The sequence below is a fragment of the Parasteatoda tepidariorum genome, chromosome 2 (assembly GCF_982258835.1).
Source record: "Parasteatoda tepidariorum strain Cologne lab strain chromosome 2, Ptep-v5.0, whole genome shotgun sequence".
Classification (NCBI taxonomy): Eukaryota; Metazoa; Arthropoda; class Arachnida; order Araneae; family Theridiidae; genus Parasteatoda; species Parasteatoda tepidariorum.
In genome coordinates this window covers 36,413,540-36,431,581 of record NC_141756.1, presented here as the reverse complement: position 1 = coordinate 36,431,581, position 18,042 = coordinate 36,413,540, and the positions used below count along the sequence as shown (strand labels likewise).

At 27.9% G+C, this 18,042-nt stretch overlaps 2 protein-coding genes across 2 annotated transcripts; one reads left to right on the top strand and one right to left on the bottom strand.

The window, feature by feature from the left end:
* Window positions 1-222: 222 nt before the first annotated feature.
* On the bottom strand, window positions 223-4,426 carry IFT43 (intraflagellar transport 43). The gene is made up of 2 exons (XM_016052146.4): window positions 2,365-4,426; window positions 223-1,027 (listed from the first exon to the last, which is right to left on the bottom strand). The coding sequence occupies exon 1, from the start codon at window positions 4,202-4,204 to the stop codon at window positions 3,536-3,538; it is 669 nt and encodes a 222-aa protein (XP_015907632.1). The 5' UTR covers window positions 4,205-4,426; the 3' UTR covers window positions 223-1,027; window positions 2,365-3,535.
* A 213-nt stretch (window positions 4,427-4,639) lies between these two features.
* On the top strand, window positions 4,640-10,300 carry Snx21 (Sorting nexin 21). Its single transcript, XM_016052145.5, has 3 exons — window positions 4,640-4,996; window positions 5,163-5,284; window positions 7,498-10,300. The coding sequence occupies exons 1-3, from the start codon at window positions 4,849-4,851 to the stop codon at window positions 8,179-8,181; spliced, it is 954 nt and encodes a 317-aa protein (XP_015907631.1). The 5' UTR covers window positions 4,640-4,848; the 3' UTR covers window positions 8,182-10,300.
* Window positions 10,301-18,042: the final 7,742 nt, after the last annotated feature.

Genomic DNA, 18,042 nt, shown 5'->3' with positions numbered 1-18,042 from the left:
ATTTATTATTGATGAAGATTAAGCACTATTTTAAAATAAAAATAAGAATATTATAATGATAATAATAATAAAAAAATATCTAAAATGTTCATTCTCAAGAAAGAAATTTAGAAAAGAAAGTTACAAACTAGATCATAATAAATAGCCAAACATCTAACAGGATTATAAATGATTAATTTCCCTAAAAGTCCTACAGAAAAAAAAAATTTATAAATAAATAAATTTTTGAAAGGCTACATTTTGATCAGGACCTCACAAAATCTGACAGGCACTTTGATTTTTTAGCTCATTAGTTTTCCTCAATTCATGAATTAATTTTTAAAAATTCTAATTGAAATTTTGTTTACTACATTAAATACATTTGAATAAAGCAACAAGCAGTAGTTATATCTGCTAACTTGATTGTTGGCAGGTGATTATGAATAATTATGTATAACTTTGTGACGCGATAGCCCATAGAGGGTCGAAAGTCTACTGTGCCCATATCAGTTTTATATCAGTAGACTTAGGACTCTGGGGTACAGGAGTAGATGTTCCAGTTGGGTGGTCAACTGAACGCGAAGATCCGAGTGTTTAGTTCCCAAGTATGCTTGGTACTCGTTTTCAACCCACTGATGGGATGAAAGGCTGGAATAATGTATACATAAAGTTTAAATAATTTGTTTGCTACATAATAGATGTAATAAGAAGTATAAATCTCTCCAGATTTAGCACTATTTCCATCACAGTTATTGCAAAATAAATTTAGAAAATAGCAATAACAAAAATACGAAACAATCATAAATATACAATATATATATCATAACCCAAATTTCTTATGCACATTGAAAGATTTCTTTGACAAACATCAGAATCGTAGCCATATTTCAAATATAAAAGGGTCAGTTTTTGTATTTACTAAAAAATTAATATAATACTGTCAGAATACAGGGAAACCAGAGAAGAATAGCAGTTATGTATAGAAAAATATTTTAAATATAAGGAAAAGTCTTAATATGAAATGATGTAAAATATTCACTACCACAACCTGCAGGGTTGGGTTTTTGACGTCAAAAAGTGGTTTTTGACATGACAAGGGTATAATACTGGTTTAAACCGTCAAAAATGTCAAAAACTGAAGTTTGCCAAGAAAATATATAAACTTCAAAACTACCAACAGTTGCCATGCATTATATTGAAATTTAATTATACTATAGGTAATCAGCAGGTTTTAAAATATTTTTTAATTAAAATTAAGGTAAAATAACAGATTTAAAATCTCAGAAATTTATATTCAAATGCATGTGCACAAAATATTGCACAAAAATTGTTGAAATATTTATATTTAAAAAAAAATTTTTTTTTTTTTTGATACTTAAGAAAATTAAAAGTTTATTACTATGCATTTTTGACATATAAGGAACATATAACTAATATTTATAAGGAACTTACAAGTTATGTTGTATAAATACAAACTTGATACAAGTGTATAAACATTTTTTTTTAATGTTTTACCGAATATCTTTATTATCCAGTATGTTAATTTGAATTTAAAAGTAGTTATATTTATGAATAATGATAAATATAATTATATATAATTGTTTATTATATTTATTTATAATTATTACACTTATCATTTTAAAACATTTTTTTATCTCTTAATTTTTTTCTCTCCACTTGTATTAAGAATACAAATAATGCATATCTTGAAAGCAAGAAGTAATTATTCAACAGCTGAATATTTAGATATTCAACAAAACTATATCGTATTCAGCAAAATGAAATTCACAAGTATTTGGATAAACTAAATTTTCAGCATAGTAAATGAATAGGCTGAATATACTGTAAATCGACACTAACTACTCTGTGTATTTAACAGAAAGTACTTAAATTTGTATTGTCTTATGTTAAAAACATTATTAAGAAGATTTAAAAGAATATTAAAAAGATTTTTCTTTAAAAGAAGATGTCTAATGTACAAAACTGCTAATGTTTATCTTTAAAAATGTCTAATTTTTAGTATAATCTATACTATACACTAAATTTGGTTATAAATAAATTTCTTAATAATATCACTGCAAATTTTCAATAACACATGAAAATGAATACATAATATTACAAAAGATGTAAGTTTTCAAAAGTACAAGATTTTGGTTACTATTCAAAATATAAGTGTTTCTTCAAAATTTTAAATTTATTTTTTCTAGAACATTTAGAAACACTATCCTTTATAAAAAATATATAAATTTTATGTATTAATTAAATTTCAGATATGAATATAGGTTTTTGACATTTTTGACAGTGAGGTTTTTGACGTGACGGTTTAAACTATGGTTTAAACTGTCAAAAACTGTCACATGTCAAAAACCTGCCAACCCTGACAACCTGGCATTTATACTATCTCACTAGGATTAAGGTGACAGTTTTCATTAATTAAATTATCCTCAGTTTTATCCATCTATACATGAAACCTTATATTAGAGGTTCTCCAACTGAAGAATTAAACAAGATGGCCCAATTATGTGCCTTCTGCAAAACCTTGAAGATACTAACTTTTTCTTCTGGGAATTTATTAAGTGAGTATAATGAAACAATTACTGATACCAGTCACACACAATTAAAATCATAATTTCAAGGAAGCTTTAAAAAATATAGGTCGAGATAAGACTATAGTTCAAATGTCAGATCAAGCAAATTTATATTCACAAGTGATTATTAGTTTACATGATACAAATTTGCAATATTGGTATTCTTTTTTGATGACCATGTACTAGTCAATATTAATAACTTGGTTGAAGAACTGACTCATAGAAAAGTAAACAATAAAATATTGCATTTTCCCCCCCTTCTTATTTTCTTTTAAAGAAAAACAATGAGCCAGAATATTCTTAACAAGCAGGCTTACAACGGAAACTTAATAGTGTTTTGCAAAGCTTTTTGTCCATGAAAAAAAAAAAAACCCAGTTAGAATGTTTTAAAATTTAAGCAAAGTTTTAAATTTAAATTATTATATATACTCTCAAACAATAAATGATTATTAGCTTAAGGAATAAAAAGCTTAAAAACAATTTCATTTCTTTTTTTTTTTTTTTTTTATCATCAGTTTAGCAGGATTTTTTCTAGACGAAAACAAGGAATAATTTTCCATTTTTACATATCTTTTAGGAGCCTTAACATTTTGAAACTGGAGAAACTTTTCAAATATTAAAAAATTAGACAAAAAGCATTTACATTATTAAAAAACTAGCTTTTCTTCATGTTGACATTTTGCTCCATTTTCATAATTAGCACACAGGATAGACAAAACTCAAATAGTCATAAACTATTAAAAAAAAACCGCAGCAATAAAAATAGCATATTACATGCTAAAAAGCGTTATCTCACATGATGGCAGAGCCTTTGAAAATCAATCTTAAAAAATATAACAATCAATGTAATAAAGACAAATTGAATTTGTAGAAACTTTGGTGCTTATTATGTATTAAATCATTTACTCTAACATTGATGCTTTTTCATAATACTACGCAATAGGTGCTACCAATAAATCATCAACAAATTACTTTTCAGCAACAGTTGTTTCATTGCTATCTTGTGACATTTTAGCATTTAATTGGGAGGAAACATCAGCAAATAGAGTATCCCAAGTCCATGGTATTTCATCCTCTTTTTTAACAACATGTTCAGGCAACAATCTTTTGGTTAGAAGGGTCAGATCTATCCCATCTAAAGCCTGAAATGCAGCATGTTTTGACAAATCACTATCCAATTCCTGATAAGTAGCGATTCTGCTGACAGCTAAGTTAGGCGCTTTAGCAATATCTGCTGACAATTCTTCATCCTTCATTGTATCAAGATCAGGAATTACGGGTATTTCAGCTGTCATGGGACTTGTGTCAGTCATAATCTCTTTCTTTGGAGAAGTTTGGGTAAAATGCTTGGATCCCCTACGAAGCCAGCTTTTTTTGCCAGGCGTGTCTTCACCCCATCCAGCAGTTTTTCTTGCTCGAGGAGGTGCTACAGGAATAGCAGAAGAATTAGAAAACTCAGGAGAAAAGTCTGACATAAAATCAAGCCCCATTTCTTGTTTTCTTTCACCTCTACCAGTAGGTTTTCTGATGGGAGAATCTGGAAAATCTAAATCATCACCGAACTCATCTATTTTCGAATTTTTCCTACTGTCTTGAGACTTATCATCCTTTTTACGACCTTTCAGAGAAAAAAGCATCCTAAAAACTTTAAATTTGTTAATGTACTCTTAGAAGTATCAATTTGACAGCAACGTTTTGTTTATTTACAGAATTGATACTTTAAAAAAATTTAACCAGGATATGCATCAAAAATTTGAATCCGTTGCCGGTCGGAAAATATTATAGAAATATATAAACGCAATAAACTCAATGTTCGAGTTTCTGTGCTCTTTCTCATTCATCTTTTTCACAGACACACCTTTTTTATGACAAAAATTCGTTGCCAAATATTTTTTTAATTTAATAAAAAAAAACTCTAGAAAATGCTTCAGTTCTGAACTGCTTGAATGGATCCAGTTTAATTTTCTTCCATTATACAATTTGAAATGTAAATAATACGAACGAACACTTGAAATATCATATTTAGGCCACCGCGGATATTCTCATATTTTTATGAAATTTTTTATTTGATTATAAGATATGGCAATAAATTTTGCTCCGCATGATATTTATTTATTTATTAGTGAAAATGAAAATGACTCACAAATTATCATGTCTGATGATTTAATATCATTTTCACACATGATAGTCAATCTATATTATTAGATATCGAAGAAAATGCTGACTTTTTGTGATTAGACTTTACTGTTCTTCAGTACCGATTTTGTTAAATACTCTTAAAATGTTCCGTCGTCTTCTTACAAATGAGGAAGATGAGAAAAATTCATCTCTTGATGATGAGTTTGACGATACAAGTGTTTCAGAAATCGTTCAAGGTAAACTTTCTTTCAACGATGGGGAAGATTCCGGGTCATCTGTTGAAAAATACAGTAAGTATCTTAAAAATTCTAATTATATGTAAAAATGTCAATATACTCATTTGACGCACACTAACTTACTTCTTATGCAAGCTGTTATACAGGTTAAGCAGTGTAAGTCAAAAAGATAAATAGGTAAACCATATAATTAAAACCTATATATTTTTTATGTAAATAGGATCATGGTCATCTATATCTGGCTCACAGCTATCCGGACTTTCTCCAAGAAAATCTTCTCAACGTGTTATGTTTGAAATAGTTTCTGCTAAAACAAATTCTGATGCTAAGAAAAAATATGTGGTAATTATTATGCATTTGTTGTTGCTTTTCAATTTTGATGAAAAAATTGATATGGTTTAAAAAATAATTAATTAAATTCTTTTTTTAAACCAGTTTGACCTATGTTCACATTCTTGCTACTCATATTTCAATGAAAACAGACTAAAGATGTTTCTGGTCCTTAATGTTTTAGAAGTTATGCCCTCGTGTTATCTAAATTGTTTCTAAAAATGTCCTTTGCTCGATATGTTTTGCTGTATCTCTTTTAATTTTCATGTTAATGTTAAGAAGGATTTTCCTACAAACTAATGTTCATTAATAGAAGTTTGCAACTAAGGTCTAACACATTAAAATACTTATAAGATTGGTATTTATGGCAACAACTTTACTATCAAAATATTTGTTAGTGGTTATTTTTTCAATGTTATTTTAGGCTGTAAATTATCTATGGTCTGTTGTTCTAGAAATGGTAAAGTTCGAATGAATCACTTTAAATTATTACCAGTGGTCTCCCAAAATAACATTATCTAATTTTGCTTGTGCAATTGTAATGAATTGACATATTTCATTTTAATTTTGACCATTGCACCATTGTAGTATTTCATTCAAATTCACTTTTTATCAATTATTTTGATATAAACTCTTAGGGAAGAGTAATGTAATTGTGTACCAATTAGTAATATATTTTAGCTACTGGTCTGTGGACCACTGGTTAATTTTTCATGCCTGTTGCTTCTAGATTTTAAAAGAAAATGAAATATTCTGATTTATGCACCAAAGAACTGTAAAAAGTGTGGTTTTTTTGCAGAAAAAAAATTTGTGTTTTATTAGGTTTTCATCATTTTTTAAAATTCTTTATAGTATTATAGTAAATCTTGTAATTAATAAATACGATTAAATTTAATTTACTGGTGCCAATTTAGTTACATTATAAAAGTATCATTTGAAACTCTATGTAACAAGACTCATAGGTCTGGGAAAATAGTATTTTAAATATATTTTTATAAATAAGTTTTTTTTCCCTTTTCATTGAATTGTAATTATAAAAATTTTATATATTGTATCTTATTATAACTACAGTTTCAATTATTATACCAATTAATGTTTCAAATCTTTGTGAGAATACATAATAAAATATAGAAAAATGTATATAGAAAATATGGAAATGTAAATATATCAATGTTTGGAGTCTGTATTTCATTCTATTTTAAACTTAATATCTAGAACGGCTTTGTTAATAATAAATATTATTAAAATCAAACTTGGTCTTTTTTTAGGTTTTTTTTTAAACCCAAATGAGTTTTTTTTTTTTTTTCATGGGATCAAATGAAAATAGCTGTGATCCACCATAACATTTATTTTTTATTTAATGTCCAATTATTAAATCCAAACATTCCAAATTACAAATTACAGTAAACAATTGAACAATCAATAGTTATTACAATCCAAGTATTCAAATTTACGAAACACTTTTTTTAAAAATAAAAAAATGAGTAAGTAAAATTGTATGTAAAAGATCTTAATGAACATTAATTTTTTAATCAATCTCAGATTTTCATTCTTATTATATGTTTTTTGAAATTTTATTTTGGCTATGATTTTAGAACAATATACATTAAAGAAGATTTAAATTTTTTTATTAAAAAATTTAATTATTGTAAAAGGAATGAGTTTTATTCTCATTTTTATATATTTAAATGCTAGTACGGAATCATATTTTCCAGTCATGTACATATTTTCATTGTGGTTACCTCACTATCTTAGGAGTTAAAAATGCAAATATGTTGGAAAAAAAAGTTGGTTTATTCATTTATTGAGAAAAGTAAATATTTTTTTTGTCTAATTTCAAAACTTCAAATATTGTCTGCATAAATATTTAAGCTTATTTGGGTTAATCCTTTAAATTATTAAGTTAGTATGTGAAATCTTATTATGTGAAAATACAAGTATTACATCAAAAGCTATTGATGTGTTTGCTTTTTTATTTTGTGATCTGTAAATGTAGATGTGTATGAAATTCTTTAAATTCAATATTTTCCAAACAACATTTTATCATTGCTATTTTTATCTACTTTATTTTTAATCGTAATCCATGCAGGCATTCGATTATAATAAAATAATATATTATATTCTGAAATTAGCTAAATCGCTGTCTTGTTACAGTTAAATTTTACTGTATGGAATGTAACAAATATTGGGTGTTTTTAATTACCTATAAATATTTTTCTTTCTAGAGTTACACTGTTTTGATAAAACGAGGTCCTGGACTTGAAACTCAACCTGGAGTCCTTGAGCGGAGATACTCTGATTTTTTAAATTTATATCAAACTTTTAAAAAAAGATACCCATCATTATTGAGTGATTTTCCATTTCCCAAAAAAGCTTTATTAGGAAACTTTACTGCAGATATAATCACAGAAAGAAGTGTCGCCTTTCAACATTTTTTAGCCTTCTCCTATTCAGTCAGAGAGTTGCGCCAGTCTTTAGAACTAGCTGAATTCTTATACAATAGGGAAATACAGGAAGCCCACAATATGATGAAATTAGGACAGTTTGAGGATTCTTCCGTTCTCCTTGAAAATGTTTATTTTGTGCAAGAAAAGATACTAGAAGAAGGACATTTTTCAACCTACTATACATTATGCGTACTGATTGCTTGTCTCAATGCGGTTGACAATGTAGCAGAGGCACAAAAGTATGCTGAAATCGCGTTATCAATTGCACCTAGTTATGAACAGAATGAACTTACAGTGCCTCTGTTGATTTTGGCTATTCGACTGTGGTGGGCAGTGGGTAAAGACAAGAAGTTATTAGAGAAACAACTTCAAGAATTAAAAAAATCTGGTATTAACACTGAAAAGCAGCCAACTCTACTTGAACTTGTATTACATCGAGAATGCCCTCTAAAACTCTCGTAAGAATGAAATATGCAATCTATAAATATTGAACAAATAACTTTTACCATTTGTCACTTCGAAATGCCTTTCATTTTATTTATTTACTAAACATTTTAGCTATTCTTACATAATTAGTTGTATTATTTGTAAATATTTAAAAAAAAATTATTTACAAAAAAGATCTGAAACTTTGTTTTATCATTGAGTGTACATTTGTTTCACTAATTTATTAACCATGTCTTGTCTGACTAATTTTTTTATAGTGCCCTATTCAGTTATATTTGTATAGCTCAGAAATCAATGAAGTGTTTTGGGTGAGTTACTCTAATTTGCTTTAAAATACCTTGTATAAAATTGTATTAAAATTTGTTAACACCACTACATAACATAAACGCATCTGTTCGCAGTAATTTAATTGAATATGACCTAATAAGGATATGCTTTTTTGCAAGCTGTTTTAAAGCAAATACCTAATATGTGTAATCCAAAATATGTGAATTAAGGGGTCTAGAGGGTTTTTCCCATCATAATTTTAAATTTTTTGAAGAAAAGAAAATCTATGTTATTTTGAGCTATTTTTCACCAAATATAAGAAATGAGATAATGCTCAAAATTCTTCCCAAGTTATGATAAAAATACAAGTTATATTAAAAACACTGAGATACCTATTTCTTAATAGTAATCATATGTAAATTCATGATTTTCGTTTAAAGTTTTTTATTCTAAGTTTAGTCTTTAATTTTGTAAATTCTACTTTTTTCACCTGGTGTGCAAGATAACTAAGACTTCTAGTAAACCTTTCAAGTAATTTGTTTCAGTTGCTTAAAATCATACTAGCTCTTGAATGTTGTTAAATATTGTATATATTTTTGGGATCAAACTAAATTTTTCTTATAAAATCTTAACAAAATACTTTTCTTTTATTTTAAAATTTTTTTTTACATATTTCTATTTCTTAAAACTAATATGGTTTTTCTAAATAATATATTTGGCTGCTTATTAAAAGTTGCTTTATTTTCATGACTTTTATCGTGCGACACAGATGTCATAGTATCTCCTTTTTTCCTTCATATTTTGGCTCTAAAGAAAGTTAAATTATGAAAGTTCTTTATTTTATTTCTCAAAAATGTTTGCATTTAAATAATGTTTGTACTTATGTTAAACTTTTGTAAAAAATTCAGAATTTTTAGTTAAATATGAGCTATGTTATAGGAAGTAAAAGAAAAGTTATACATTGATGATTTCTGAATATATATTTTTGGTAATATATTTCAGATTTGGATACATTATTTTCAAAATATCTAGACCCCTAAACACCATTGGTTTCCGAGCCAGACATATGTATCGCTTGCCATTCAGTGAGGTTTTCTGTACATTGTTGTGTATGAAATTTTTGACAAACTTTTTTTGTGCCATGCATATTTAAAATGTATGTATAATATTTATGATACCAAGAACAGCTAGTTCATTTATTTAGATTGTAGATTCGACCCTTATTAACTAGTCTTAGCCAAAACATAGTAATATATTATTAAATATTCATTTTACTTGTTTAATTAGATTTTAGGGATGCTGCCACTTGTTTTCCCTAGCTATAATTGAAACCCATTTCTGTGATTCTTTAAAAAGTGCAAGAATTATTTGCACGAGTGAGACCTATATTTTTTAGATTTCTGCTATAACTAAGATCTTAACTCTTTTTAGTTGTGCTGTCTATTTCCTAAACTTTTATTGAATTTTGTGATTGTTGAATAATTTTACTGTCTTTTTATGTGTATAATTTTATTTCTCTTTTTTTTTAAAAAAAAAGAAAAAAGTTAATGGCCTGAAGAGGAAACACTGTAACCAAAGATAAACCATCTATCATGAAGAAACATATTTTACAAGCTTGCAGCTACTAATTCTTGCTAAATGCAATCATAAAATTAAAGAAAGAATGAAATAATTTTGGTCTTTTGCTTTCTTTATAATGAAAAGATTTTAATGGCATGCCAAACTTTGTTGCATTTACTAAAGATAATAATTTAGTTTGTCAAAGAATTTTTTTGATTAAATGAAAAATTCAATAAAATGTGTTGTTGATCAAAAGTTATATGGGCTACATAGTCTTTCTTAATTTTATATAAAAAAAAAAAACAAACATGACATCAAATAAGCTATTACAAACTGCCTTTCCTGTGCTAATTAGCTTAATTTGCTAACCACAAAATATATTATTATTCTAACATTTATTCTCTGTGTTTATTCGCAGAATTTGTGTATTGTTATTCTAACCTACACTGAGTAAATTCTGTGCATGTTAGAATATTATTTTACTGTACGATTAAAAATAATCACTAAACAAAAATTTTCCAAACGATTTTTTGAAATATTTCGAGATTTTTACGAGATTTATTTTTTTAAATATTTCGAGATTAAGAGAACTCATTTTAGAAATTACTTTATTGTAAAATTACTATAACAAAGTGTTTACTGAAATAAAGTTCTGAGTTGCTTCATTTTCTCACAACATCATGCAGTATTTTCATATTTAGTTTATTATAACAATGAATATAATATATTTAACATATAAAGAATGTTATTGTTTGTAAATGTAGTAATATGAAAATACTTTTATTTTAATTAAAAAATGAAAATGTATGTATTTATTTTAAATGTTGTGTGCAGTCAATATTTTTTTTTTTGACATTTGAATTGTTTAAAAAAAAAATTCAGTTAATCGTTACTTGGAAACTTCAATGAAAATTTAATTTTTCATTTCATGATTTATAACAGAAGATTTATATGTATTTAAGTACAAATATTGTAAACTTGTTAGTATTATACAAAATTATAAATTTTTTCCATTTATTATTTTTATTTTAACATTTAAAACTGTGATTAGTAGGATATATGTATTGTAATTAACTAATAATTTCTCTTTGTTGCATCTTTTTAAATTTGCATTTAAAATGTTTTTTGTAATACAATGGAATAGTTAAGTATTTTACTGAAAATCTGATAACACATTTCAAATTGTATAATAATAAATAGTAATAATTTTTAACAAACAAGTATGTTTTGAGAACTTCAAATTTTATTTATTCCAATTGTTAGAAATATGAAAATTTGGCACTTGTTGATTTTAAACTCTTAATACTTCAATTATTTCTCAAATTATTTTCATTCCAATTATATTTTGCCAATTTTTTTTTATTATTAATTTTATTTTTATAACATCTCTATTACCTTAAAAGAGATATTTATATTACATAAATCTGAACATTTTAATCAATTGTTTTATTGTTGTAGCTTAAAATATTCCACCACAATGAACACACAAAAAGTATGGCTTAGTATTTTTCATAGAGAGCAGATGAGTGGTACCATTCGCTGATGTGCCAATTGAATTAATATTTAAAAATAATTATCAACTAAAATTTGTTTTTCTTTCTTCGTTAATAGATCATTTTATATTATATTTTTATAACAAACTTGCTGAAAATCTTTTAAATATTCAAGAATTTTTTTTTTTTTTTAGATAAAGCCTATTTATTTATTTTTATATTAAAAAAATGCTTTATATTATATTGTCCTTTATATATACATAGATATATATAAATTCTCCTCAATTTGGCATCTTATGGATTCCAGTGAAATGCATTGCAGCCAAATAAAAAAAAATTCACAAGTTTTGTTAGACAAGAAGACGAATAAATGTGGTTAAAATAATATAAACTAAACACAGGTAACATTAACGTGTGAAAAAACAAGGCTTATATGTTGCTATATCTGTTTTATTTTCAATCTTAAAGTTTACATTGTTCAAATTTATGAGAGTTGTGTTAATTTTTTGCAGGGTTATTTCTTAATAAACTATTGTTTTCTGATTTCTTAAATATTTAGAATGCTATCGAGTTAAAGGTTGAATGATCTTAAAAAGAGATAGGGACATTGAGTGAAAACTTTAATCCTAATCTCAATAATAAAAGTTTTTAAAATGTTGAGCCCGCTTTGTAAATAAACATTACTAAAATGTTTCATTGGAAGTTAAAAATCATATATTAAAAGAATCTTCTTTTTTGTACAAAATTTAATTAGATCTCTTGTATGTGATAACATAATTTTGAATATTTATATTGGTTAAAATTAAGTGATTTAGGCTCTTAAAAATTGTCCTCGAGTTAAAAATTTTTTAAATTTCTAAGCCCTTGCAGCTAGGACAACGATAACAAAAATATATTTCCTATAGATTAAAATGTTCAAAACAAACTTAGCTCCCCACAGTGAGGTACAGCTACAAGAGATTCTTCTGATTCTGACTTTTATCAGATTTTCTAAACCTTAGAAAACTTTTAGTATTTCTACATTATTTTGTTGTTTTGCTTTACTATATTTTATTCTCTTTAATTATCATTTATGAATAAAATTAAATTTCTAGAACTGACAATATACACATATAGTAAAAAAATAATAATATTAATAATTTAAATGTTTTCTATTGGTGCAAAATAGTTCTACTTGCTCTTTTATTTATTTTTTCAGGGTTTGAGTTGATAAGTATTTTCTGATTTTAAGTTCTTAACCCACATTCACACCTGAGTTACTCAATACAGTTGACAGATACTTCGTAAATCACAAATAACCTGTGTAACCATTATGAATTTTATTTCAGCAAAATATTGTGCAAGGCTCCATTATGAACTTAGTGCATTTTGATAATTCATTAAATAACTGGTATGTTTTAGATAAATACATACAAAGAGAAAAACAAGCTTCAAGTTTAGGTGTTTACGATTTTAATCCCTAGATAAATTCCATTAATTAAATAATTCTGACCTAGATTTAACTTCCATTAAAATATACACTACTCATAACAGGTAATAAATAAAAACTACAAAATTGTGTATTTAAGTTTTGTTGACTAATTTGTTTTAAAAGAATATGTTATCATCCCTATTGAAATTAATATCTAAAGTTAAAGGTGTCTGACAACAAAAATTTACTTTTAAAAGTACTCTTTATGTCATTGATAAAGGAGTCAAGGTAAAGTTTTAGAGTAAATTCACAGTTTTTGATTATTAGAATTAAATAAATTACTCAAAATTAGTTAGTAAATTAGCTAATTATAACTGTTTTATAAACTGAATTTTATGACACGAGTTGTTGCAAAATTAGTGATGGATAAAGTTACATCTAGTTTTGGTCATTAAATATATGTAACTCAAAGTACTATTCTGTATTTGGTTAAATCAATAAAATTATTTATTGTAATGTATTTGTTTGGTTTTCTCAACTTTTTTTAAAAAAAACTTTGTGTTTCTATTATTCTTTCCTCTAACATAGTAGTTGTACTGATCAATCTATTTTTTGATTTTGCACTCTTTAGTCTGCTACTCTCTACTGCAGTTTAACAAACTATGTGAAAAACTAAAAGTGCTCAAATTACACAGAACATTGGTTTGTTTGAAAAATGAAAGCAGAGTTTGCTGATTTAAATTTCTGTTAAAATCACGATTTAAACCTATTGAATTTTTTTTTTTTAAATCTCCAGATTTAAATAAAAGTAATCCTTTTTTCTAATTAGTAATGATTTTTGAGTAAAATTTAATAGAATTTAAAATTATTTATGTAAAACAAAATCTGTATCAATAAGTTTACATATTTTTTGAGGAAAAGGATGCTATTTTTAAAGTTCAGTAGTAGAATTCCTGCTTTCCAAGAATTTTATTCAAGTTAAATCAAATGTGTACTTTACATTTATTATTATTTTAATCTTATTCATTTTTCTTACACATTTTTTCCTATGCAAGAACTCCTAACTTCGATTGATCCACACTTCTGAAGGAAAAATTATATAAATATGAAAATCAACAGAGCTAAGAAAAAAATTCTAGTAATTTCATAACATTAAAAATGATTTTCAGAGCTAGGGTGTATGATCTGTGACTTTTTTTCTGTTCTGTGTGAGGAAAATGTTTTTCAAACATTTCTCTTGGAATAGTGTAAGAGATATTAGAAATTATAGTTTTTATGAAGCAACATTTAAAAAAAAAACTGTCTCTTATTTCCGCCTAGGTGAGATATTCATTTATAATTTTCTGATGGTTTAGAAAGAATACACTCAACTTAAATTGGGGAATGAATGCCTTAGTATATAAAAGTAAATTTTTTTAAGTATTTTTAGAAAATGTTAATTACACTATCATTATACCATATAAAGAGTAACTATAACTATATATATCTTCGAAGTCTTCATTTTTCATACTTTTTCTGCAGAAGCCCGTGCAAATGAGGCCTTGGGCTAATCACCCTTTCCTCGTAAAAAATTCCTGATTATAGAAACCTAAAGCTTAGACAGACCTATCCTAACATGGAGAGGAAAGGTGACCAGCGGGATGGACGATGATGTCCAAAGGGAGATTTTGTGTAAAAGACCCAGTGGACTGGCACAAGAGGATAAGGGCCTTATGTGCCACCGGGCACGAAGTAGGATAAGTAAGTAAGTAATTCTGATGATTTCAATTCTTCAGATATCAATTGTTTCTAAAATTACTACCAATAATAACTCATCATCATCATAGTTGGCTAGACAGCCCAATGTGAGCCAATGCCTTCCTCTGAAGATTTCTCCAGGATGACTTCCGATTTGACCAATAACTATCCCCTGTCAAATATTTAATTATATATTTCAGTTGTTTTGAAAATTACTTCCAATATCATAAAAACAAGGTTCATAGTTGCTCTGATAAAAAGTATTTTGTCCTGAATTTTAGCTTTTTCTCTACATATTCATGAATTTCCGTTCTGTTCAAAACATCTTATTTCAAAGAATACATCTACGAATTTCTAAAAAAAAAAAAAAAAAAAGAAAAGAAAGAAAGAATCAAATGTTTTGGATTTTTGATGCAACATCCTTTATTTTAGTTTGTAATGCTAGTAGAAATTTCAAAATTTGATAGTTCCAATCTAGGATATTGTTCGTACATATGTATTATATACATTATTCAAGCATATAGTTTTTAAAGTTTCATTGCTTAAGCTTGTTTGGGAATTCATTCGAAAAAAAATTAATTATTGTATGCTATACTAAAACTTTTATGGCGATGAATTTAGGGATCATACACTTATTTATTATTTTCAGTAAAAGAAGTAAAAATTTAATTGGATAGAGTTTTGTAGTTTCACAATTTCCGATTTTCTTCTTTTATGTGATTTTAAAAATGGTTGATTCCAAGCCACAAGGCAATAGTCATATCATAGAACTTTTAAATGATGTATTGAGGGATCATCCACTAAATTATTTCTGTACAAAGATATTAAGTAGTAAACTCATGTTTGTGAAAATTGCAAAACCATGAAGGAATCGTCATAATTAAATGAAATTTAATACACAGCTGACTAGTAGTAATACAAATGATTAAACTTTCAAAGCAAACAAACAATAACAAGAGATCAAAATCAGTATTTTGTGTAACCACCACGCGCCGCAATAAGTGCAGCCACACGACGTGGCATGGAGTCAAACAAATTTTGAATGTCTGCCCGAGGAAGAGCATTCCATATTGTTTGTATGCGTACCCAAAGTTCGTCTGTAGAAGCAACAGGACGAGGATCGCGAGTGAGACGCCGACCAACGAAATCCCACACATGTTCAATCGGCGACATATCCGGGGAATACGCAGGCCAAGGAAGAAGCTGTACCTGCAGTGATGCAAGGAAGGATTGAACAGTCCTAGCAATATGAGGGCGGGTATTGTCCTGTTGAAATACAGCGCCTGGCGAGGCTTGAAGGAAGGGGACAGCTTGGGACTGTAGAACTTCACTGATGTACCGGTTGCTGTTCAGATTACCCACAATTCGTAGCAATTGAGATCGTCCATGATATGCTATGGCACCCCAGACCATAACTCCGGGTGTTCGTCCACTGTGGCGTTCGATAACGCACTCCGGAAGGTAGCGTTCACCGGCATAGCGTCTGACACGAATGCAGCCATCATGGTACTACAAATTAAAGCGGGATTCGTCAGAAAAAACGACACGCTGCCAATCAGCACGCCGGTCCCTATGCTGGTTGGCCCATTGCAGCCGCAGGCGGCGACGGTTTAGCGTGAGGGGGATCCTGTATAAAGGAGTCCCTTGCGCGCAGTCCACGCTGCAGCAGACGTCTATGAATTGATGAAGCACCCAATGAAACACCTGTAGCTATTGACCACTGTGCTGCCAGTTGTCTAGTGGGGGCCGTAAGGTCAGCCAGCGCCATGCGGACCAGGTGTCTATCGTCGCGAGCTGACGTGACATTTCGGGGTCCACTTCCGGATTTCCGAGTTGTCTGACACTCCTTCCAAACACGCATCACTGTGCTACTGTTACACTGCACACGAGCGGCATCTGCACAATAAGATAATCCAGCTTCCCGAAGGCCGATGGTTCTCCCCCGTTCAAACTCCGTAAGTTGTTGAAAACTCGCTCTCTTTCGTCGAAGAGGCATAGGAAACGACTAAGCTAACGTTTACCACAAGCAGATTACCACCGACAACCATACACGCCTCGCTACAGTCGTCTATTTATTCGGATCTATCAGCCGCCGTTCAGAGGGCGCTGCTTAGCATGCGCTACGGGTCTGAAATTCTAATCATTTGCTTATCATGCTCTATTTTGCATTTCCTGAAAATTTCAACTCACTCGCACAAGTCCTTCATGGTGTTGCAATTTTCACAAACATAAGTTTATATTCACAATATTTTATTACGAGATTTTTGAAATGATTGCACTAAGAAAACCTTACACTCCATTACTAATTTTAATTATATCTTGGTACATTATATTATGCACAAGTTTTTGATTGGAACCCTCAGGATAATAGAAAAAAGACCTAAAAATACTTGACACAAGACGAATGTGTAAGTGAATTGAAAACAATAGAAAAGGCATGGTAAGAGGCAAAACATCTGGCCACAAATAGAATGAGATGAAGAGTTTTGATAGAAGCCTTAGGCTCCAATTTGGAGCGAGGAGGAATATGTATGTAAATGAGGGTACATTAACTAATTGATACTAGTTACTTTTTATTGCAACAGTACTATAAAATTTTTCCATGCACTGATTTGAAGCTATTATTATGAGCTGTTCAGTATTGATAAAATTGTACTGGAGGCTGTTAATACTTTCTCTTTTAAGCTAAATAATTCTGAAAAGCATATTTTATTATTCTTTTGTAATAAAATTTACTTTTATTACATTTAAGTAGTGCAAATTATACTCTTTTTAGTTTTCCATTTACAAAAGTAGTGTAAAATAAGAATAGTGTTCTTTTTTCAGAAAGATGTTGAAAAATTCTGTTCCGATTTTTTCTTTGACCCATTACAAAGCCTGCAGAATGGAATGAGTGATCAGAATAAGATATTTTCTAACCAACCATTCAGTTATTTTCTAAAGATGCACAGATAGATTTGGGTGATATTTTTTTTTTGCAGACTTAATCAATTAACTTAGTTTAATTTTCCTTCTAAAATTTTTGAAAAGTTAAAATATAAGACCCATGACCTTTGAGATTAAAGTATTTGAAGAAATTTTTACATTAGCTTATACAATGGGCACTTTTTATTTCAAACATGGATAATTCAAAATATCGTTTAAATTAAACTGATATTTACTGTCTTAGGAGCTTTTATGGTGACAAAACTTAAAATTTATTTTTAATTTGAATTTTTAAAATTTTTTTTTTTGTGAATAAGCTTTTTTTTTTCTTCTTTTTTTAAAAAATAGAAAATTAAAAGCAAATTTTGAGGTCAAATTAAAAAAGAAATAAATTCAAAACTAATCTATAAAAAAACTAAGTTTTGAAAGCTGGGATACAGCAAAATAGTTAAAAGGTTTGCATCCATCAACTTTCATTAGCAA

What these genes read in the sequence shown, in the direction of transcription:
- IFT43 (XM_016052146.4), bottom strand. Translation starts at nt 4,204, where the DNA reads ATGCTTTTTTCTCTGAAAGGTCGTAAAAAGGATGATAAGTCTCAAGAC.
- Snx21 (XM_016052145.5), top strand. Translation starts at nt 4,849, where the DNA reads ATGTTCCGTCGTCTTCTTACAAATGAGGAAGATGAGAAAAATTCATCT. An exon ending in GTCATCTGTTGAAAAATACA is followed by an intron (nt 4,997 to 5,162) that starts GTAAGTATCTTA and finishes TTATGTAAATAG; the next exon opens with GATCATGGTCATCTATATCT. An exon ending in ATGCTAAGAAAAAATATGTG is followed by an intron (nt 5,285 to 7,497) that starts GTAATTATTATG and finishes TTTTCTTTCTAG; the next exon opens with AGTTACACTGTTTTGATAAA.